At 41.1% G+C, this 18,441-nt stretch overlaps 1 protein-coding gene across 1 annotated transcript in view; it reads left to right on the forward strand.

Moving 5' to 3' along the window:
- The window catches only part of GPC5 (glypican 5), a 580,092-nt gene that overhangs the window by 190,920 nt on the left and 370,731 nt on the right, over positions 1 to 18,441 (forward strand). Inside the window, 1 exon segment of the mRNA XM_038390981.2 lies at positions 12,848 to 12,951. Within this exon segment, the coding sequence (XP_038246909.2) occupies positions 12,848 to 12,951 (104 nt within the window).

Here is an 18,441-nt window from a genome sequence, read left to right on the forward strand (position 1 = left end):
TTTTCATCTTGGGAAAGAGATGATTAAGAGTGGATATGACAGAAGTCTATAACATTTTGGCTGTTGTGGAGAAAGTGAATAAGGATGTGTTATATACTCCTTCACACAACACAAGAACCAGGGGTCACCCAATGAAATTAATAGGCAGCAGGTTTCAAAGAAACATGAGGAAATACTTCTTCATGAAACACACAGTCAATCTGTAGAATTAGTTGCCAGGGTATGTTGTGAAGACCAAAACTATAATGGGGTTCAAAAAAGAATTACATAATTTCAGGGAGGATAGGTCCATTAATGGTTATTAGCCAAGGTGATCAGGTATGCAACCCCATGGTTTGGGTGTCCCTAGCCTCTGACTGGCAGAAGCTGGGGGTGGACAACAGGGGATGGATCACTCAATAATTGCCTGTTCTGCTCATTCCCTCTGAAGCACCTGCCATTATCCACTGTTGGAAGACAGGATACTGGGCTAGATAGACCTTTGATATGACCATTCTTATGTTCATTGTTATAGACGGATAAAGGGATACCAATATTGGTGGATTCTTTCTTGAAACAGTGCATTGTTAGAAAGCACTTACAGAAGCTGAATTACTACAAATGATACATTAGACAACTTTAAACTCCAAAGAAAATATAATACAAATAAAAATCTAGGGATCAATGCAGCTGCATCCAAAATTGCTGAGTAAGTCAATAATACTGACAGTAAAAAGTGTTAGGAAAATTGATTTGTAAAGCTTGTTCTTCGAGTAGTGTCCCTATGGGTGCTCCACTGTAAGTGCTCTTGCTTTCCTGGGCTGCTGACCAGAGAACTTTGGTAGCAGCGTACATTAGGCCCACACATGCACTGTCTTTTCTCCTACCGTGCCACAACTTTAGCCAGCGCATACAGGCTAACCTCCCTCAGTTCCTTCTAAACTTTGCCTGACTAGAGATGGAGCCATTAGCAGTCTGTTTGCAATTGTTAGTTTCTTTAGTATTTCCAGTAGTTAGTTAGTCTCCTCAGTCTTAGTTGTATTAGCAGCCCCAACACAAATCACGTATCTCTCAATAAAAGACTCAGCGCTTTTATGAACCTCAGAGAACGAAATCTAGGTTCCACAAGCACAAACCATCAGGCCTACAGCCTTCCATGTCACTATCCTCCACCTCCAAACATCAACATGACGTGTTGGTCAAGGTGTTGACAGACCACTCCCCTCAACAGCTACAACGTATCCTACCCATTTGGCTACTGTCTTACCAAGTTCCACAGCACCTTGGAATACATAGCATCAGACAGATGCATCTTTGAAATTATTTGCAATTGGTATTGCATCCACTTTAGCTCCTTTCCCTGTCCACAGCACCCTTCCCCATCCCTCTTCAGGGACCCTTTTCAGGAGAGTTTACTACCACAAGAAATAGATCACCTCCTTCCGTTGGGAGCCATAGAACCAGTACCTCAACATCTATGAGGCAAAGGTTTTTACTCTTGCTATTCCCTAATACCCGAGAGCTGTCAACAAGTTTTTCAAAGCTCTAAAATTCAAGATGGTCACTCTAGCAACGATTATTTCAACACTGGAACAGGGAGGTTTCTGATTTGGTTTTTGGTCCTCAACCTTCAGGAGGTCTATTTCCATATCTCAATCCTATTATCCTACAGACGGTTCCTCAAATTTATCCTAAGACAAGACCACTATCAGTACAGGGTACTCCCCTTCAGGCTGTCATCGCTCTAAGAGAATTCTCCTAGGTTCTCTCAGTGGTGGCCTCACCTATGCTCCCATGGTATCATGATCTGTCCCTCCCTGGATGATTGCTTCCTTAGCGCTTGGTCCACAAGGCTTGCTGGGTTATCAAAACTGCAATGGAACTAGGCCTGCAGGTCAACACCCAGAAATCAACCCAAACTCCAATGGAATTCACAGGAGGCAACCTCAGCTTGTTATAGGCCAGAGCACTTGTACCTCAACGCAGGTTCCTCTTCTTGGCCACTCTCATAGAGACTGTACAAAACAGCCCCCCAATATCATCCAGACACTGCCTCCACTCTTGGGGCATATGGGAGTAGGCACAGCAGTAGTACCACATGCTACACTTCACATGCAATATCTCCAGATGTGGTTCACCTCGGTTTACAGACCAAACAGATACAGACTAGACAAACCTCTGTTATGACCCACCAAGATCAAGATATCCCTGGACTGGTGGAAAAACTCAGCAAATGTTTGCAGAGGGATCCTCTTTTAACAAACTTCCCCATTTCTCCTTCTCATCACTGATCCATCCTTATGAGGCATGCATCTAAAAAACCTTACAAGACAAAGTAACTGGTCATTCATAGAGATATCCCTCCACATCAACCTCCTTAAGCTCAGGGCGATCAGAAGTGTGTGCACTGTGCACCCATTTCCTTCCACTGATCAAGGAAACAAGAACATAGCATGTATGTATTACTCTGGCAAACAAAGTGTAAAAAAATAATTAGGAAGGCCAAAAAAGAATGTGAAGAACATAAGTGACTTGCCACAAGATGTCAGAACATATGAGTATTAGAGCTGAGTGGGTCTAATATGTATTTAATTTTCTTTCTTTATATAGGAATTAGATGCAGTGCTCGTGTCAGATATTTCTAAGTTATTAGCTGCAAAAATGCTAGCATTTTCAGTTGCCTAAGTAGCCCCTGGAATCATGGTTAAAGTTGTTTCCCCCACATCTGAAATGGTGCCCCTTTGGTCAGGCACAGAATTTGTCCCTCCCCACACACGTGGCCCCATGGCCTGACTGGAGCCAGTCCTGCTCCCCAAATATAGAAGTCAAACTACACCTATGCCTCCCCTGGAGTACTGTGTCTGGTTCTGGGTGTGACACTTTGGGAAAGATGTGGTCAAACTGGAGAGAGTCCAGAGGAGAGCAACAAAAATGATACAAGGTTTAGAAAATCTGACCTATGAGGAAAGATTTAAAAAAAACTGGGCATGCTTAGCCCTGGTCTACGCTAAGGGAGCTGGGGGTTGACCTAAGATACACAACTTCAGCTACGCAAATCGCGTAGCTGAAGTCAGCGTATCTTAGGTCGACTTACCTGGCCAGTTGACCGCTGCCATTCCCCCGTCGACTCTGCTTCCACCTCTCATGAGCTGGAGTTCCGGAGTCGACGGGGAGTGCGTTCACAGATAGACGAGATGCGATAAATCGATCCCCGTTAGATCGATCACTACCCGCCAATCCGGGTTGTTTTCCATGCCCATTGAAAGTAGGACAAGAAGTTTAATCTGGATCAAAGGAGATTTAGGTTAGTTATTAGGAAAAAAATTTCTAGCTATAAGAATAGTTAAAACTCAGGTTTCCAAGGAAGGCTGGAAGGGTCATTGAAGTGTTCTAGGAACAGGTTAGACAAATGCCTGTTGGGATAGTCTAGATATACTTAGTCCTGCCTCAGAGCATGGTGCTAGACTAGATGACTTCTTGAGGTCCCTTCCAACACTAAATTTCTATGTTTCTATGATAATTGTGAAAAAAATATGGTCCAGTGAAATTCATGGACTTATTAGTCATTTACAGAGTAAAGAGATGCAGCATGCGCTGAGATGCCTGTTAATAGGCAACAGGTGTGCAGCCTCAGATTTGCCTTTTTTATCATCTGTATTAAATGAGCTGCCCACTCTACTTCAGCAATCTCCAGACCCAGAAATGCAGCTCTATTATTTTAGACCTACTTTATTCAGATAACTTAGTTATCCTCTCACCCACACAAGAAGGTTCCCAAAACAACTGGAAACTCCTATGATCAGATCAATTAATTGACCCCAGAAATAGGTGAGGAAAACCCCCCAACTAATTATGGTATTTTGAAGAGAGGGAAATTAAATGAAAAGCAGAGAATAAACCCTATCCAAGACAATGCCTATAGTACAAAGTATAGGAGTACTTGTGGCACGTTAGAGACTAACAAATTTATTTGAGCATAAGCTTTCGTGAGCTACAGCATTTGCATTTCGGATGCATTTGGTGGAAAATACAGTGGGGAAATTTATATACACATACAGAGAACATGAAACAATGGGTTTATCATACACACTGTAAGGAGAGTGATCACTTAAGATGAGCCATCACCAGCAGCGGGGGGGGGGGAGGAAAACCTTTCATGGTGACAAGCAAGGTAGGCCATTTCCAGCAGTTAACAAGAACATCTGAGGAACAGTGGGGGGGGGAGAAATAACATGGGGAAATAGTTTTACTTTGTGTAATGACTCATCCATTCCCAGTCTCTATTCAAGCCTAAATTAATTGTATCCAGTTTGCAAATTAATTCCAATTCAGCAGTCTCTCCTTGGAGTCTGTTTTTGAAGCTTTTTTGTTGAAGGATAGCCATTCTCAGGTCTGTAATCGAGTGACCGGAGAGATTGAAGTGTTCTCCGACTGGTTTTTGAATGTTATAATTCTTGATGTCTGATTTGTGTCCATTTATTCTTTTACATAGAGACTGTCCAGTTTGACCAATGTACATGGCAGAGGGGCATTGCTGGCACATGATGGCATATATCATATTGGTAGATGCGCAGGTGAACAAGCCTCTGATAGGTTTCAGAGTAGCAGCCGTGTTAGTCTGTATTCACAAAAAGAAAAGGAGTACTTGTGGCACCTTAGAGACTAACAAATTTATTAGAGCATAAGCTTTCGTGTTGGTAAAACTTTTGTCGGTCCAGATGTGGTTTTTTTCACATCCCTGACTGACAAAAGTTTTACAGACAAAAGTGAAGTGTAGACATAGCCTCAGATTATACATTTTAAGTGGGTAACACCAGTGATAAAAGTTTTATAGCCATGTTGCTGTTTTCAGTTTGACCCATACAACTCCATTGCATTTCGCTAGGTTTGCACACATGTACCTGACTGGCTCTGTATTTGGAATTTAATAAACAATTCTATTGATGATGAACAAGAAAACATACAATGAGCTCACTCCCTCATAGCTGTATTCAATGTGCAGAGCTAACAGGGCAGAAGTGAAATGTATGTTAGCCACTGGAGTGAGAAGATATGACTGTCTAAATATACATGAGGAAAGGATCTGTGGAATAAAAAAGGTAGTTTTTATATAATTACTTTTCAGAGTAGTACCTCATTGATGATACACTAAACATAAATGAAACCCTTGGCATATATTGAAGCAGCCTCTGAGTGGGAGATTTGGCAGGCTTCTCAGGAACAGCCTTTGAACAGTTTGAATTGGCAGTGTTATATTCTGGCAGGAGGGAAACTTGTCTTAGTACATCAGGATTTCCCTTCACTTTTAAGCTATATGAAAACATAAATCCTCTCCTCCCCCATTTTGGAATAGAAGATTCAGAACATGAAACCATTTTTCTGCTCTGAGAGTAGCTGAGGTTTCAGCATATCAATAAGTGTCCCAACCAGACAGAAATATAGAAAGTAACAAAATGAATCAGAAACACTGAAGATTTTTTAATTAAAGAGCAGAAGACACAAATTAACCTTGTTAGGTAATTGATATTTAATAGACTATTTTATTTTATTTTATTCAATGAGGGAAATTAAAGGTGATTAAAAGAGAAGCAAAATATGAGACCACATCATAGCAATATCACTGTTCATAGTGAACTTGTGATGTTGAATATGTGCTTTTAGTGTACAGAAGTTTTCAGTTCACAGTTACAGTAGCTTTATCAAGCAGTACAGTTGGGTCTCATGAGCCTTATGGAAATGAAATCTAGGAAATTACTATAAAACTAAAGAAAATATTCATACATGAAATCCTGTAAAAATATATCCTACTAGAATTCTAGAACCTACTTTTACTATTCCTTCATATAAGGAAATACTGGAGAAAAGGAAACAACTAGTCGAGTGTGCAGAACAAAGAAATTACTAGGAAAAATCAAGGTAAGTGGTATATCATTTTCCATATAAAAATAACTCTCCCATTGTGTGAGACAAGGTGGGTGAGGTAATATCTTTTATTTCACCACCTTCTGTTGGTGAGAGAGACAAGCTTTGTGCTACACAATGCTTTTCCTCAGGTCTGAGAAAAGTACTTAGAGTATCACAGACCTTATCTACACCTCAGTATAACCCAGACCTGTGAGTGACGTAAGTTATACCTACCTAAGCACTGGTGTAGACAGCGCTATGTTAGCCGGAGAGCTGTTAGTGCAGATGCTCTAAGCCAATGGGAGAGACCTCTCCCATTGACTTAATTACTCCAGCTCCTGCAAACGGCAGTAGCTATGTCAGCAGGAGAAGTCTTCTCACTGATATAGCACTGTCTACACAGGCACTTAGGTCGGTGTAACTTATGTCTCTCGCAGGAGTTGGTGGTTTATTCACATCCTTGAGCAACGTAATTTATACCGACCTGAGCTGTAGTGTCTACACAGATGGTGTAGATGTTGCCTCAGCTAAGTACAAGATCAAACAGTTTAGCATAAGTACTTAGTACATATTCTAAGGAACCATTCAAGGTGAAAAGAAAAGGAGTATTTGTGGCACCTTAGAGACTAACAAATTTATTAGAGCATAAGCTTTTGTGAGCTACAGCTCACTTCATCGGATGCATTTGGAGGAAAAAACAGGGGAGATTTATACAGACAAACAGAGAACATGAAACAATGGGTTTATCATACACACTGTAAGGAGAGTGATCACTTAAGGTAAGCCATCACCAGCAGCGGCGGGGGAAAGGAGGAAAACCTTTCATGGTGACAAGCAAGGTAGGCTAATTCCAGCAGTTAACAAGAATATCTGAGGAACAGTGGGGGCTGGGGTGGGGGGGAGAAATAACATGGGGAAATAGTTTTACTTTGTGTAATGACTCATCCATTCCCAGTCTCTATTCAAGCCTAAGTTAATTGTATCCAGTTTGCAAATTAATTCCAATTCAGCAGTCTCTCGTTGGAGTCTGTTTTTGAAGCTTTTTTGTTGAAGGATAGCCACTCTTAGGTCTGTAATCGAGTGATCAGAGAGATTGAAGTGTTCTCCAACTGGTTTTTGAATGTTATAATTCTTGACGTCTGATTTGTGTCCATTCATTCTTTTACGTAGAGACTGTCCAGTTTGGCCAATGTACATGGCAGAGGGGCATTGCTGGCACATGATGGCATATATCACATTGGTAGAAGCGCAGGTGAACGAGCCTCTGATAGTGTGGCTGATGTGATTAGGCCCTATGATGGTATCCCCTGAATAGATATGTGGACAGAGTTGGCAACGGGCTTTGTTGCAAGGATAGGTTCCTGGGTTAGTGGTTCTGTTGTGTGGTGTGTGGTTGCTGGTGAGTATTTGCTTGAGATTGGGGGGCTGTCTGTAAGCAAGGACTGGCCTGTCTCCCAAGATCTGTGAGAGTGATGGGTCGTCCTTCAGGATAGGTTGTAGATCCTAGATGATGCGTTGGAGAGGTTTTAGTTGGGGGCTGAAGGTGATGGCTAGTGGCGTTCTGTTGTTTTCTTTGTTCGGCCTGTCCTGTAGTAGGTGACTTCTGGGTACTCTTCTGGCTCTGTCAATCTGTTTCTTCACTTCAGCAGATAGGTATTGTAGTTGTAGGAATGCATGATAGAGATCTTGTAGGTGTTTGTCTCTGTCTGAGGGGTTGGAGCAAATGCAGTTATATCGTAGAGCTTGGCTGTAGACAATGGATCGAGTGATATGATCTGGATGAAAGCTAGAGGCATGTAGGTAGGAATAGCGGTCAGTAGGTTTCCGATATAGGGTGGTGTTTATGTGACCATTGCTTATTAGCACCGTAGTGTCCAGGAAGTGGATCTCTTGTGTGGACTGGTCCAGGCTGAGGTTGATGGTGGGATGGAAATTGTTGAAATCCTGGTGGAATTCCTCAAGGGCTTCTTTTCCATGGGTCCAGATGATGAAGATGTCATCAATGTAGCGCAAGTAGAGTAGGGGCATTAGGGGACGAGAGCTGAGGAAGCGTTGTTCTAAGTCAGCCATAAAAATGTTGGCATACTGTGGGGCCATGCGGGTACCCATCGCAGTGCCGCTGATTTGAAGGTATACATTGTCACCAAATGTGAAATAGTTATGGGTGAGGACAAAGTCACAAATTCAGCCACCAGGTTAGCCGTGACATTATCGGGGATACTGTTCCTGAGGGCTTGTAGTCCATCTTTGTGTAGAATGTTGGTGTAGAGGGCTTCTACATCCATAGTGGCTAGGATGGTGTTTTTAGGAAGATCACCAATGGACTGTAGTTTCCTCAGGAAGTCAGTGGTGTCTCGAAGATAGCTGGGAGTGCTGGTAACGTAGGGCCTGAGGAGGGAGTCTACATAGCCAGACAATTCTGCTGTCAGGGTGCCAATGCCTGAGATGATGGGGTGTCCAGGATTTCCAGGTTTATGGATCTTGGGTAGCAGATAGAATACCCCAGGTCGGGGTTCTAGGGGTGTGTCTGTGCGGATTTGTTCTTGTGCTTTTTCAGGGAGTTTCTTGAGCAAATGCTGTAGTTTCTTTTGGTAACTCTCAGTGGGATCAGAGGGTAATGGCTTGTAGAAAGTGGTGTTGGAGAGCTGTCTAGTAGCCTCTTGTTCGTACTCCGACCTATTCATGATGACGACAGCACCTCCTTTGTCAGCCTTTTTGATTATGATGTCAGAGTTGTTTCTGAGGCTGTGGATGGCATTGTGTTCTGCATGGCTGAGGTTATGGGGCAAGCGATGCTGCTTTTCCACAATTTCAGCTCGTGCACATCTATGTAGAATGTTCTGCGGAAGCACTCTATGTAGAAGTCCAGGCTGCTGTTTCGACCTTCAGGAGGAGTCCACCCAGAATCCTTCTTTTTGTAGTGTTGGTAGGAAGGTCTCTGTGGATTAATATGTTGGTCAGAGGTGTGTTGGAAATATTCCTTGAGTCGGAGACGTCGAAAATAGGATTCTAGGTCACCACAGAACTGTATCATGTTCGTGGGGGTGGAGGGGCAAAAGGAGAGGCCCCGAGATAGGACAGATTCTTCTGCTGGGCCTGTTAACACCCCTGTAGTCATGGGAGAAAGAGTGGGGTTAGTGGATAATAAGCTATAAATTCAGTGACTTTATTAAGACCATGATTTTAGTGCCTACTAAAGTTGTGAATTTAAGCCTCCAGGCTCACAGGAAACCTACACAACACTTTCAAAAGACGAACCAGGAGTTTAAGTTCATAACTGTGCTAGACTAAAGATGACTAAAAATCATGGCCTTAATAAAGACACTGGGTTTATCGCTTATTGCAACAATCTGTAACTGCAGAGGTGTTAATGGGACACTTCATTTGAATGGTCCCTCTAGAGGTCCAGCCCCTGCAAGGAGAAGCCCTAATCCACATGCTGAAAAGCCCCAGAATTTCGGCATATCTTGTCCTTTTATAAGTAGGTTCATGTGATATTAAACAATGCTTCTGAATTTAAGTTTCCCTGAAGTGTAGGACTGAGGATTCTGACTACATTGTTTCAGAGTAGCAGCCGTGTTAGTCTGTATTCGCAAAAAGAAAAGGAGTACTTGTGGCACCTTAGAGACTAACAAATTTATTAGAGCATAAGCTTTCGTGAGCTACAGCTCACTTCATCGGATGCATTCGAATAAAGTGAGCTGTAGCTCACGAAAGCTTATGCTCTAATAAATTTGTTAGTCTCTAAGGTGCCATAAGCACTCCTTTTCTTTTTGTGACTACATTGTGTTTGTTGCCACTAAGGACATGGCCTGTTTTCATTATGGGTGTCTGACACATTTGGTTAATCACTGCCCTAAAAGGAGGCAGGCTGCCTGGGGGAATGGTGACCTCATCCCAGGGAATGTGGGGGTTTCTAAGAGTAAAACACAGGGTAGGGTGGCTGTAGCAGAGGCTGGGTCTAAACAAGCTCCAGATGTCGATTCTTGGGAGTTGTGCTCCCTTTACCACACAGGGGAGATGGCATTACTGGTTGCAACTATTGAGCCTGACTGCAAAATGGATGCTGAGCCTTTTGCTGTGGAATCTGTGGCCTTGGCAGAGGATTCTGGCTTGCTGGCAAAGCCCCAAAGCAAAAAAAGGCCATTGAAGCTGGAGAGGTGTACAGTTTCTCAGGGTGCTGCAAAGCAGGCTAGTTTGGTCAGTGCAGTTGGAAGCACAATTTTGAGGGTGGTTCTTTGGTTTGGGATGTGGAGAATTCTCAGGTATTGCCCCATCGCTTCCAGAAGCCCTCCAGCCTCTCTGAGGATCCCATCTCGAAGTTGGAGTGAGGGATGATGAACTCACAGATTCTTTGGGTCCTGTACTCCCTGAGCGGGGATATACTCTGGATACTATTAGTAGGTTTCTGGTTGAGACTAAGGGAAACACGGAGTAGAGATGGCAGATTGGTTTCCAGACCTTAACCTGTTTTTGTGGTCTGCTCAGTACTAAGAGTTGTGTCTCTGTGTCTGAGTTTGACAAACAGAAGCAGTACAGGTTGAAAAAATGGATGACTGGAGTACATGTGTCTTTGACCAGTGGAAATGTTGGGGGTTAATAGATATAGGAGAAGTTGGTGTTTTTTTGTTTTTTGAGATTTTTTCTTTATTTTTTTTTTCTGATGAATATTGGTCTGATGGACAATTGTGTATGTGGATCTCTGAATGTAAATGCATGCAGGTACATTAAAAAATGAATGGCTCTTCTTTAGTAACTGTCCCAGAAAAAGGTGGAGGTTTCATTTTTTCAAGAGACACACACAGATGTAGGCAACCAAACAGATTGGCTTGCTGATTGGACAGGGGTGTGTGTTGGGGTACCCGCCCTACACAAGGCCTGAAGGGGTTAAGGTAGCTAGCTGGGCCAGTTAACTCCCCAGGCTGCACCTGGAGGAGGAACCAAGGAGCAGGGATTAATTAGATGAGGTTTAGCTGGATGGGAACAGAAAGTGCCTGTATGAAGGTCAGTAGCTGAGAGCAGCCAGGGGTTTCATGGAGGGAGTCTGCAGTCACTGCCTGGGAGAAGGGAGGTGTGCTGGGGGCTATAGAAGCAATTATCCTACGGTTACTCCCTGGGTACTCCCTGTAATTGGCAAACCTAGAGAGGGGTTTCAGAGTAGCAGCTGTGTTAGTCTGTATCCGTAAAAAGAAAAAGAGTACTTGTGGCACCGTAGAGACTAACACATTTATTAGAGCATAAGCTTTTGTGAGCTACAGCTCACTTCACTGGGTGCATACAGTGGAAAATATAGTGGGGAGATTTTATATACACAGAGAACATGAAACAATGGGCTACAGACTGTAACAAAAGTGATCTGGAAAGGTGAGCTACTACCAGCAGAAGAGTGGGGGGGGAACCTTTTGTAGTGATAATCAAGGTGGGTCATTTCCAGCACTTTACAAGAACAGTAGGAGGGGAAATAAACAAGGAGAAATAGATTTACTTTGTGTAATGACACATCCACTCCCAGTCTTTATTCAAGCCTAAATTAATTGTATCCAGTTTGCAAATTAATTCCAATTCAGCAGTCTCTCCTTGGAGTCTTTGTGGCACCTTAGAGACTAACACATTTATTTGAGCATAAGCTTTCGTGAACTATAGCTCACTTCATCGGATGCATTTGCGAATACAGACTAACACGGCTGCTACTCTGAAACCTGTCATTGGAGTCTGTTTTTTAAGTTTTTTTGTTGAAGAATTGCCACTTTTAGGTCTGTAATCGAGTGACCAGAGAGATTGAAGTGTTCTCCAACTGGTTTTTGACTGTTATAATTCTTGACGTCTGATTTGTGTCCATTTATTCTTTTATGTAGAGATTGTCCAGTTTGGCCAATGTACATGGCAGAGGGGCAGAGCCAGAAAGGTAGGAAGGGCTCAGAGAAAAGCAGAAAGGCATGTGATAGAGTGGATCTTGGGTGCTGAAGTGAGGATCCCTGATTTGGAACCCAGAATAAAGGGTAGGCCAGGGTTCTCCTACCAGCCACTAAGGAAGTGGCACAGACCATGCAGTGGAGCATGGATTGCCTGGGACAGTTTGCCCTGAAAAAATTTGATGGCCTGGAAGGGGAAGACCCCAGTGACTTGGAAGGAGCACCTGGAGTTGCAGAAATGTGTGGAGAGACCATCAGAGGAGGGTGCAACACATAGAAGGAGCCAAACCCTAGCGAATAGCAGCAGGTGCCCTGTGATAGTGAGATTTTTTTGGAGTCATGGATCCACTGCAGGTGCAGTGTTTGCATTTTTTATGTGGACAAGGTGAACCCTGATTTGGTGGTTGTGTAGGAAGTTGTTCCAGGCCGTTTATTGGCAGTTTGAGCTACTTCTGAACATTATCATCTTCTAAAAAAAAATAATGTCTATTCTCCTACTGGTAGGGAAGTTGGTGTTTTTTTTTTTAAAGTTTGGATTCTCTTTGAACAAATTGTTTGACTAGTGATTTAATTTTGGAGGGTGATTTTAATTGTACTCTTAATGAGAGATTGGATAGGAATCATTTGTAACTACATCTACTGTCTGCTCAGCGATGTACAACTCTTTTACAGGCATCTGAACTGACTGATGTGTGATGATATTTCACCCGTATGCTCCACAGTACACCTGGTTGAGTGCTAGTGCTACTTCTTTCTCTCTGATCTGCTTGGACCATTTTTATGATTTTACTCATCATTTGTTTCTTTTGCTTTCTAGTTGTATTGTCCCTACTGGGATTTCAGATCAAAGTTTGGTCTTATTTGTGTTGTTTCTTCCTTCCGTGCAAGACTATCTCCCATACTGGAATTTTAACACTCATCTTCTGCAAGATGTTCACTTTTTGGACTCTTTCAGTTATTTTGGGGGAGCCTTAGTTGCCTCAAAGGATGTTTTTCCCTCTTTGAGGCAATGGTGGTAGGTGTGTAAAGTTAATATTAAATGTTTTTGTTAGCAATACATGCAGCAGACAACCGTGGGTCTTCACCAGAGCACGGAGGAGTTAGAGTTGGAGATTATAGAACTTGAAAAAGCCTTTCAGGGAAGTCATGATGCTGGGTAGTATGAGCTCTTGAAATATAAAAAACAGCTCTTATGGGACTTGTTGGATAGCAAAGTTTGGGGTGCAGTGGTTAAAGCCCAATTTCAGGGCCTTTCTCAAATGTATGTGCCTAAACAGTTTTTGGCCTAGCAAAGAAACATGCAGAATGGAAGATTATTGGCAGTTTTAAGATGTCGTCAGGCCAAGTGCTTTCAGATCTTGTGGAGATTAGGAATTCTGCTGTGGTTTTTTTTTTTCTCTCAGACCAGTATGTACCAGAGCCTGTGTTCATTTGAGACTCATCAGCTCCTTGTGCGTCTTCCTAGGATCTCAATGTTGGATGTGGACAGACTTGAACAGGACCTGACAGTCAAAATTGACTTCTGCTCTAACTGGCTTTGCTCAAGGAAAGGCATTTGTTGTTGATGGTTTTCCTATTTAGTTTTATAAGGCCGTTTGGATCCTTGCTACAGGTTTTTCAGGAAAGCATCAGAGAGAAGATATTGACACTCAGTTGTTGTTGAGCAGTTCTTACCCTGTCGCCTAAGAAGGCAGACATTGGGAAGGTGAAGAATTGGAGACGTGTGTACCTGCTTTACTCCAACTATAGGTTGGAGGGTCTATAGGTTCTAAGGTTGGCAAACAGACTGAAAACTGTGATTGATTTACTCATGCACTCTGATCAGACCATTGCGTTCACAAAATTTCAATCATCTTTTCCTTTGCAGGTGTAACTTTGGCTTCAAAAATGTTTAGTTTGCACATTGGGTTGATTTTCCTTGATCAAAAGAAGGCTTTTGATTGTGTAGATCATGGATTTGTTTTGCACTCTTTGTGCTTTTGGTTTGGACCGATGTTTGTCTCCTACATTCAGTTACTGTATTATGGAATCTTTAGTCTACTTAAGGTGAATGCTGTTTTGAGCACCCCCTTTCCAATCTGTAAGGGAATCAGACAGCGTTGTTTCCTGTCTGGTTTATTGTATGTTCTTTCTATTGAGCCTCTGTTATGGATGTTGTGAAAGTGTCTTTCTGACCTTTCTCTCCCTGTTCCAGCTTTTACTCTAGTGAAAATCTCCACATATGCTGACTATCTGACTATTTATTACTCATGATTGTGTTGTTCAGGTTTTGACTGAATGTCAACACTCTTTTGAGCAGACTTCTCAGATTGCATAAATTGTGGGATGAGCAACACACTTCTGCTGGGATCTTGGGTGATCTCCATCTCCCTGACTTTGCCTGGGGGGCTATTTTGGGGCCAAACTGTCTTTAAGGCACTGGGAATTATGCTGGGACCAGAGGATATTTTGGGTCAGAATTGGGAAGGAGTTATTGAAAAGTTGGAGTGGAGATTGCAAAGGTGGAGGTGGCATTTGCCAGGACTCTTTTAAAGGTGGGTGTTAGCTGTCGATTAATTGCAATTAACTCACCTGATTAACTAAAAAAAATAATCATTTTAATCACACTGTTAAATAATAGAATACAAATTGAAATGCATTAAATATTTTTGGATGTGTTTCTATATTTTCAAATACATTGATTTCAATTAAACACAGACTACAAAGTGTACAGTGCTCACTTTTTATTATTTTGTATTACGAATATTTGCACTGTAAAAATGATAAACAAAAGAAATAGTGTTTTTCAATTCACATCATACTAGTACTGCACAAGTAGTGCAATCTCTTTATTGTGAAAGTGTAACTTACAAATGTACATTTTTTGTTATATAACTGCACTCAAAAACAAAACACTATAAAACTTTAGAGTGTACAAGTCCACTCAGTCCTACTTCTTGTTTAGTCAATCACTAAGAGAAACAAGTTTGTTTACATTTATGGGAGATAAAGCTGCCCTCTTCTTATTTACAATCTCACCTGAAAGTGAGAACAGGCATTTGCGTGGTACTTTTGCAATGCTGGCCACAAGATATTTACATGCCAGATATGCTAAACATTCTTATGCCCCTTCATGCTTTGGCCACCATTCCAGAGGACATGCTTCCATGCTGATAATGCTTGTTTAAAAAATAATGCATTAATTAAATTTGTGACTGAACTCCTTGGCGGAGAATTATTTGTCTCGTGCTCTGTTTTACCCATATTCTGACATACATTTCATGTTATAGCAATCTCGGCTGATGACCCTGCACATGTTGTTCATTTTAAGAACACTTTCACTGCATATTTGATGAAATGCAAAGAAGGTACAAATGTGAAATTTCTAAAGAGAGCTACAGCACCTGACCCAAGATTTCAGAATCTGAAATGCCTTCCAAAATCTGAGAGAGGTGAGGTGTTGGGCATACCTTGAGAAGTCTTAAAAGAGCAACACTCTGATGTGAAAACTACAGAACCCTAACCATCAAAAAGAAAATCAACTTTCTGCTGGTGGCATCTGACTCAGATGATGAAAATGACAATGCATCGTTCCACTCTGCTTTGGATTGTTATCAAGTAGAACTCGTCATCAGCATGGATGCATGTCCTCTGGAATGGTGGCCAAAGCATGAAGGGGCATTTGAATGTTTAGCGTTTCTGGCAAGTAAACACTTTGCAATGCCAAAAGAAGAAGGATAAGTGGACTTGTAGGGCTCTAGAAGTTTTACATTGTTTTATTTTTGAATATAGTTATTTTTGTACATAATTCTACATTTTTAAGTTCAACTTTCATGATAAACAGATTGCACTACAGTACTTGTATGAGGTGAATTGACAAATACTATTTTGTTTGTGTTTTTACAGTAAAAATATTTGTAATAAAAATAAATATAAAGTTAGCACTTCATACTTTGTATTCTGTGTTGCAATTGAAATCAATATAATTGAAAATGTAGAAAACATCCAAAATATTTGAACAAATGGTATTCTGTTATTGTTTAAAGGTGTGATTAATCGCGATAACATTTTTTAATTGCTTGACAGCCCTAGTTGTTAATAATTTAGTTGCTTCTATTTTGTGACATAGGTATATTGGTTTGCAGCCCCCTTCACTCTTCACAGAAAAAATTCAGAAGGTTCCTTTGGATTTGTCTGGGATGGCCATCATTGGCTGAGGCAGAATATTTTATATCTGCCCGTTGTGGAAGAAGGTTAAGGTCTCATTGATTTTTCTGAGCAGAATCGCTACTTTTCGGTAGCCCTTCCTAGGGGCAAAATCAGCCCTTCCTAGGGGCAAAATTGTCAGGCTAGACAGTTGTCTTCTTGAGTGAGCCATTCTTGATTATACCCATTTCTATTTTCTTGCCTGTTGCTCCTGCTGTGGTTTGGGATGTTGACAAGCCTGGCAGCTTGCTTGCCTTCAGTGGGTCTTCTTTACTTTTACTTGTTCAGGCCATAAGTCATTGTACATGCTTGTGGTAAAGAATTGTCATTTGCAAATACTGGTTGATTATCCTGATTCAGTATGGAAGCCAGCTTCTGATAATGGACTCCAGTCAGCCAGCCAGCCTGGTAAACTGTATACAAGCCTCCGATTGCAAAAAGGATGGGCGATCTCCAGTGGAGAATTCTTCATTGGGCTATCTCTACGAATGTGTTTGTGCATCATTTGATTCTGGAGGTGTTTGTGTTGTGTTCTTTTTGTGACACAAAGGACACTGTTTTTCATCTGTTTCTTGTTTAGGTTACAACTGTTGTTTGTTTTAATTCAGGCTATTTTTTGGTTATTGTCCTTTGATTTTTCTCCTTCTGTATTGTTACTGTTAACACAGATCTGTTTGTGCATCTATACTTATGCCTTGCAAACTTCATTCTGGGTCACGCAAAGATGGCCATTTTAAAAAATAGATGGTGTAAATTATTAGGTACTGGGGTTTCCAATATTCTTTGGGTTTTTTAGATGTTACAGTGGTTTTATGCCTTCATTTGATGTTAAGATATTCTACTATTATGAGCAATTTGGATCAATTTATTCAGCAGTTGCCTATTGGAAATGCATTTTGTACTATTCGGGTGGGTCATCATTTTTGAATTTGTATTCTTGTTTTTACTGTTTCTATACTGATTTTATTAAAAATGTTTTAAAAGTTAAAAAGTCTCTCATTCACACACCCATACACCTTCATAGTCTCTTTCTTCTTTACACTGTTTCTGTCCCTCACCTTCCCCTTCTCCCTGAGTTGGGCTTGTAAAGAGAAGTTTAATGTCGAATATTTTTTAAACACACAAACTGTAAAAGCATGGTCAGTATTTGCAAGTACTATTTAAATGCTGGTGCTCCCTCTTGTGGCTTAACTCAAGAGAGAAAAGTTAGTTAACTAGAGCCAAACACTGGAAAGTATTGCACTCCCTAGTATTAGCTCAGTTGGAGATTATTGCAAGTGTAAAAGAGCAGTAAATCTTGATTTCAGAAATATTTGTTTTCAACAGTTAGGTTATCAAAAATGGCCAGGAACTTATACTAGTTGGCAATAGAGGAAAGATGCTGTACAGTAATACTTCTACTCTCTAAAACTGATTGCACTATTGATGTTATAGAAGGAACGTGTATGTTGGTTATCCTTCTCTCTCTCTCACCCGTACATATTATGAAAATATTATGTATACATCTGGGAAACTCCATGAAGAATAAAGTTCATTGTGCCCTGTAAATAATTGTTGGGATTTTTTTGTTTGTATTTTTACAGGAAAGAATTGTGAATACTGAAAGTAAAATAGATGTTTCATAGGAAATATAGTTTGTGTGCAATGCTAGAAAACAAATTAAAACTCAGTTCACCATAAACTTTTAAAGAAATAAACACATTTCATCCAGCCCTTCCCAGTTCCCTTTCTTGCTTTTTTTTTAGACTGTAGCAACCTGAAAAGTCAAATAATTCATGAGTATTTGGGTTTTTTTTATTTCATTTACAGCAAAGCATGGTGGTGAGTTTGTAATGTTGGAGATGGACCTGAGACCCACCAAACTCATCTCATCTCATCTAAAGGCTACTGAATAACTTTTAATCCCTATATGGAGCTGGATTCTCTTCAAACTAGTGGCCTACAGCTGAAAGACTCTGTAGACTATTGGCAATGTTCTAAGGTAGCCAGTCACCCAATTAATGCCAACTTAAAATAAGGTAACAGATAAATATAGTCCATATCAAAACACTATGTTAAAAAGAACAAAAAGCTTGCAAAGTCAAGCCAATATGCTTGCAAAGCAAAAGTTAGGAAATGCTAGAAGAAAGGTTGCCTATAGAATCTCAATATTGCTCCCCTGCTGAAGCACGGTTTAAACCCAACAGTTTCACATCCACAGCCCTTCTTCTCCTGGAACTAGAGGAGTAATTACTAAGGGTATGTCTACACTACAAAATTAGGTCAAATTTATAGAAGTCAAATTTTTAGAAAGCGATTTTATACAGTCGATTGTATGTGTCCCCACTTAAAACCATTAAGTCGCCAAAGTGTGTCCACAGTACCGAGGCTAGCATCGACTTCCGGAGCGTTGCACTGTGGGTAGCTATCCCACAGTTCCCGCAGTCTCCGCTGCCTATTGGAATTCTGGGTTGAGATCCCA

The sequence above is a fragment of the Dermochelys coriacea genome, chromosome 1 (assembly GCF_009764565.3).
Source record: "Dermochelys coriacea isolate rDerCor1 chromosome 1, rDerCor1.pri.v4, whole genome shotgun sequence".
Taxonomy (NCBI): Eukaryota; Metazoa; Chordata; order Testudines; family Dermochelyidae; genus Dermochelys; species Dermochelys coriacea.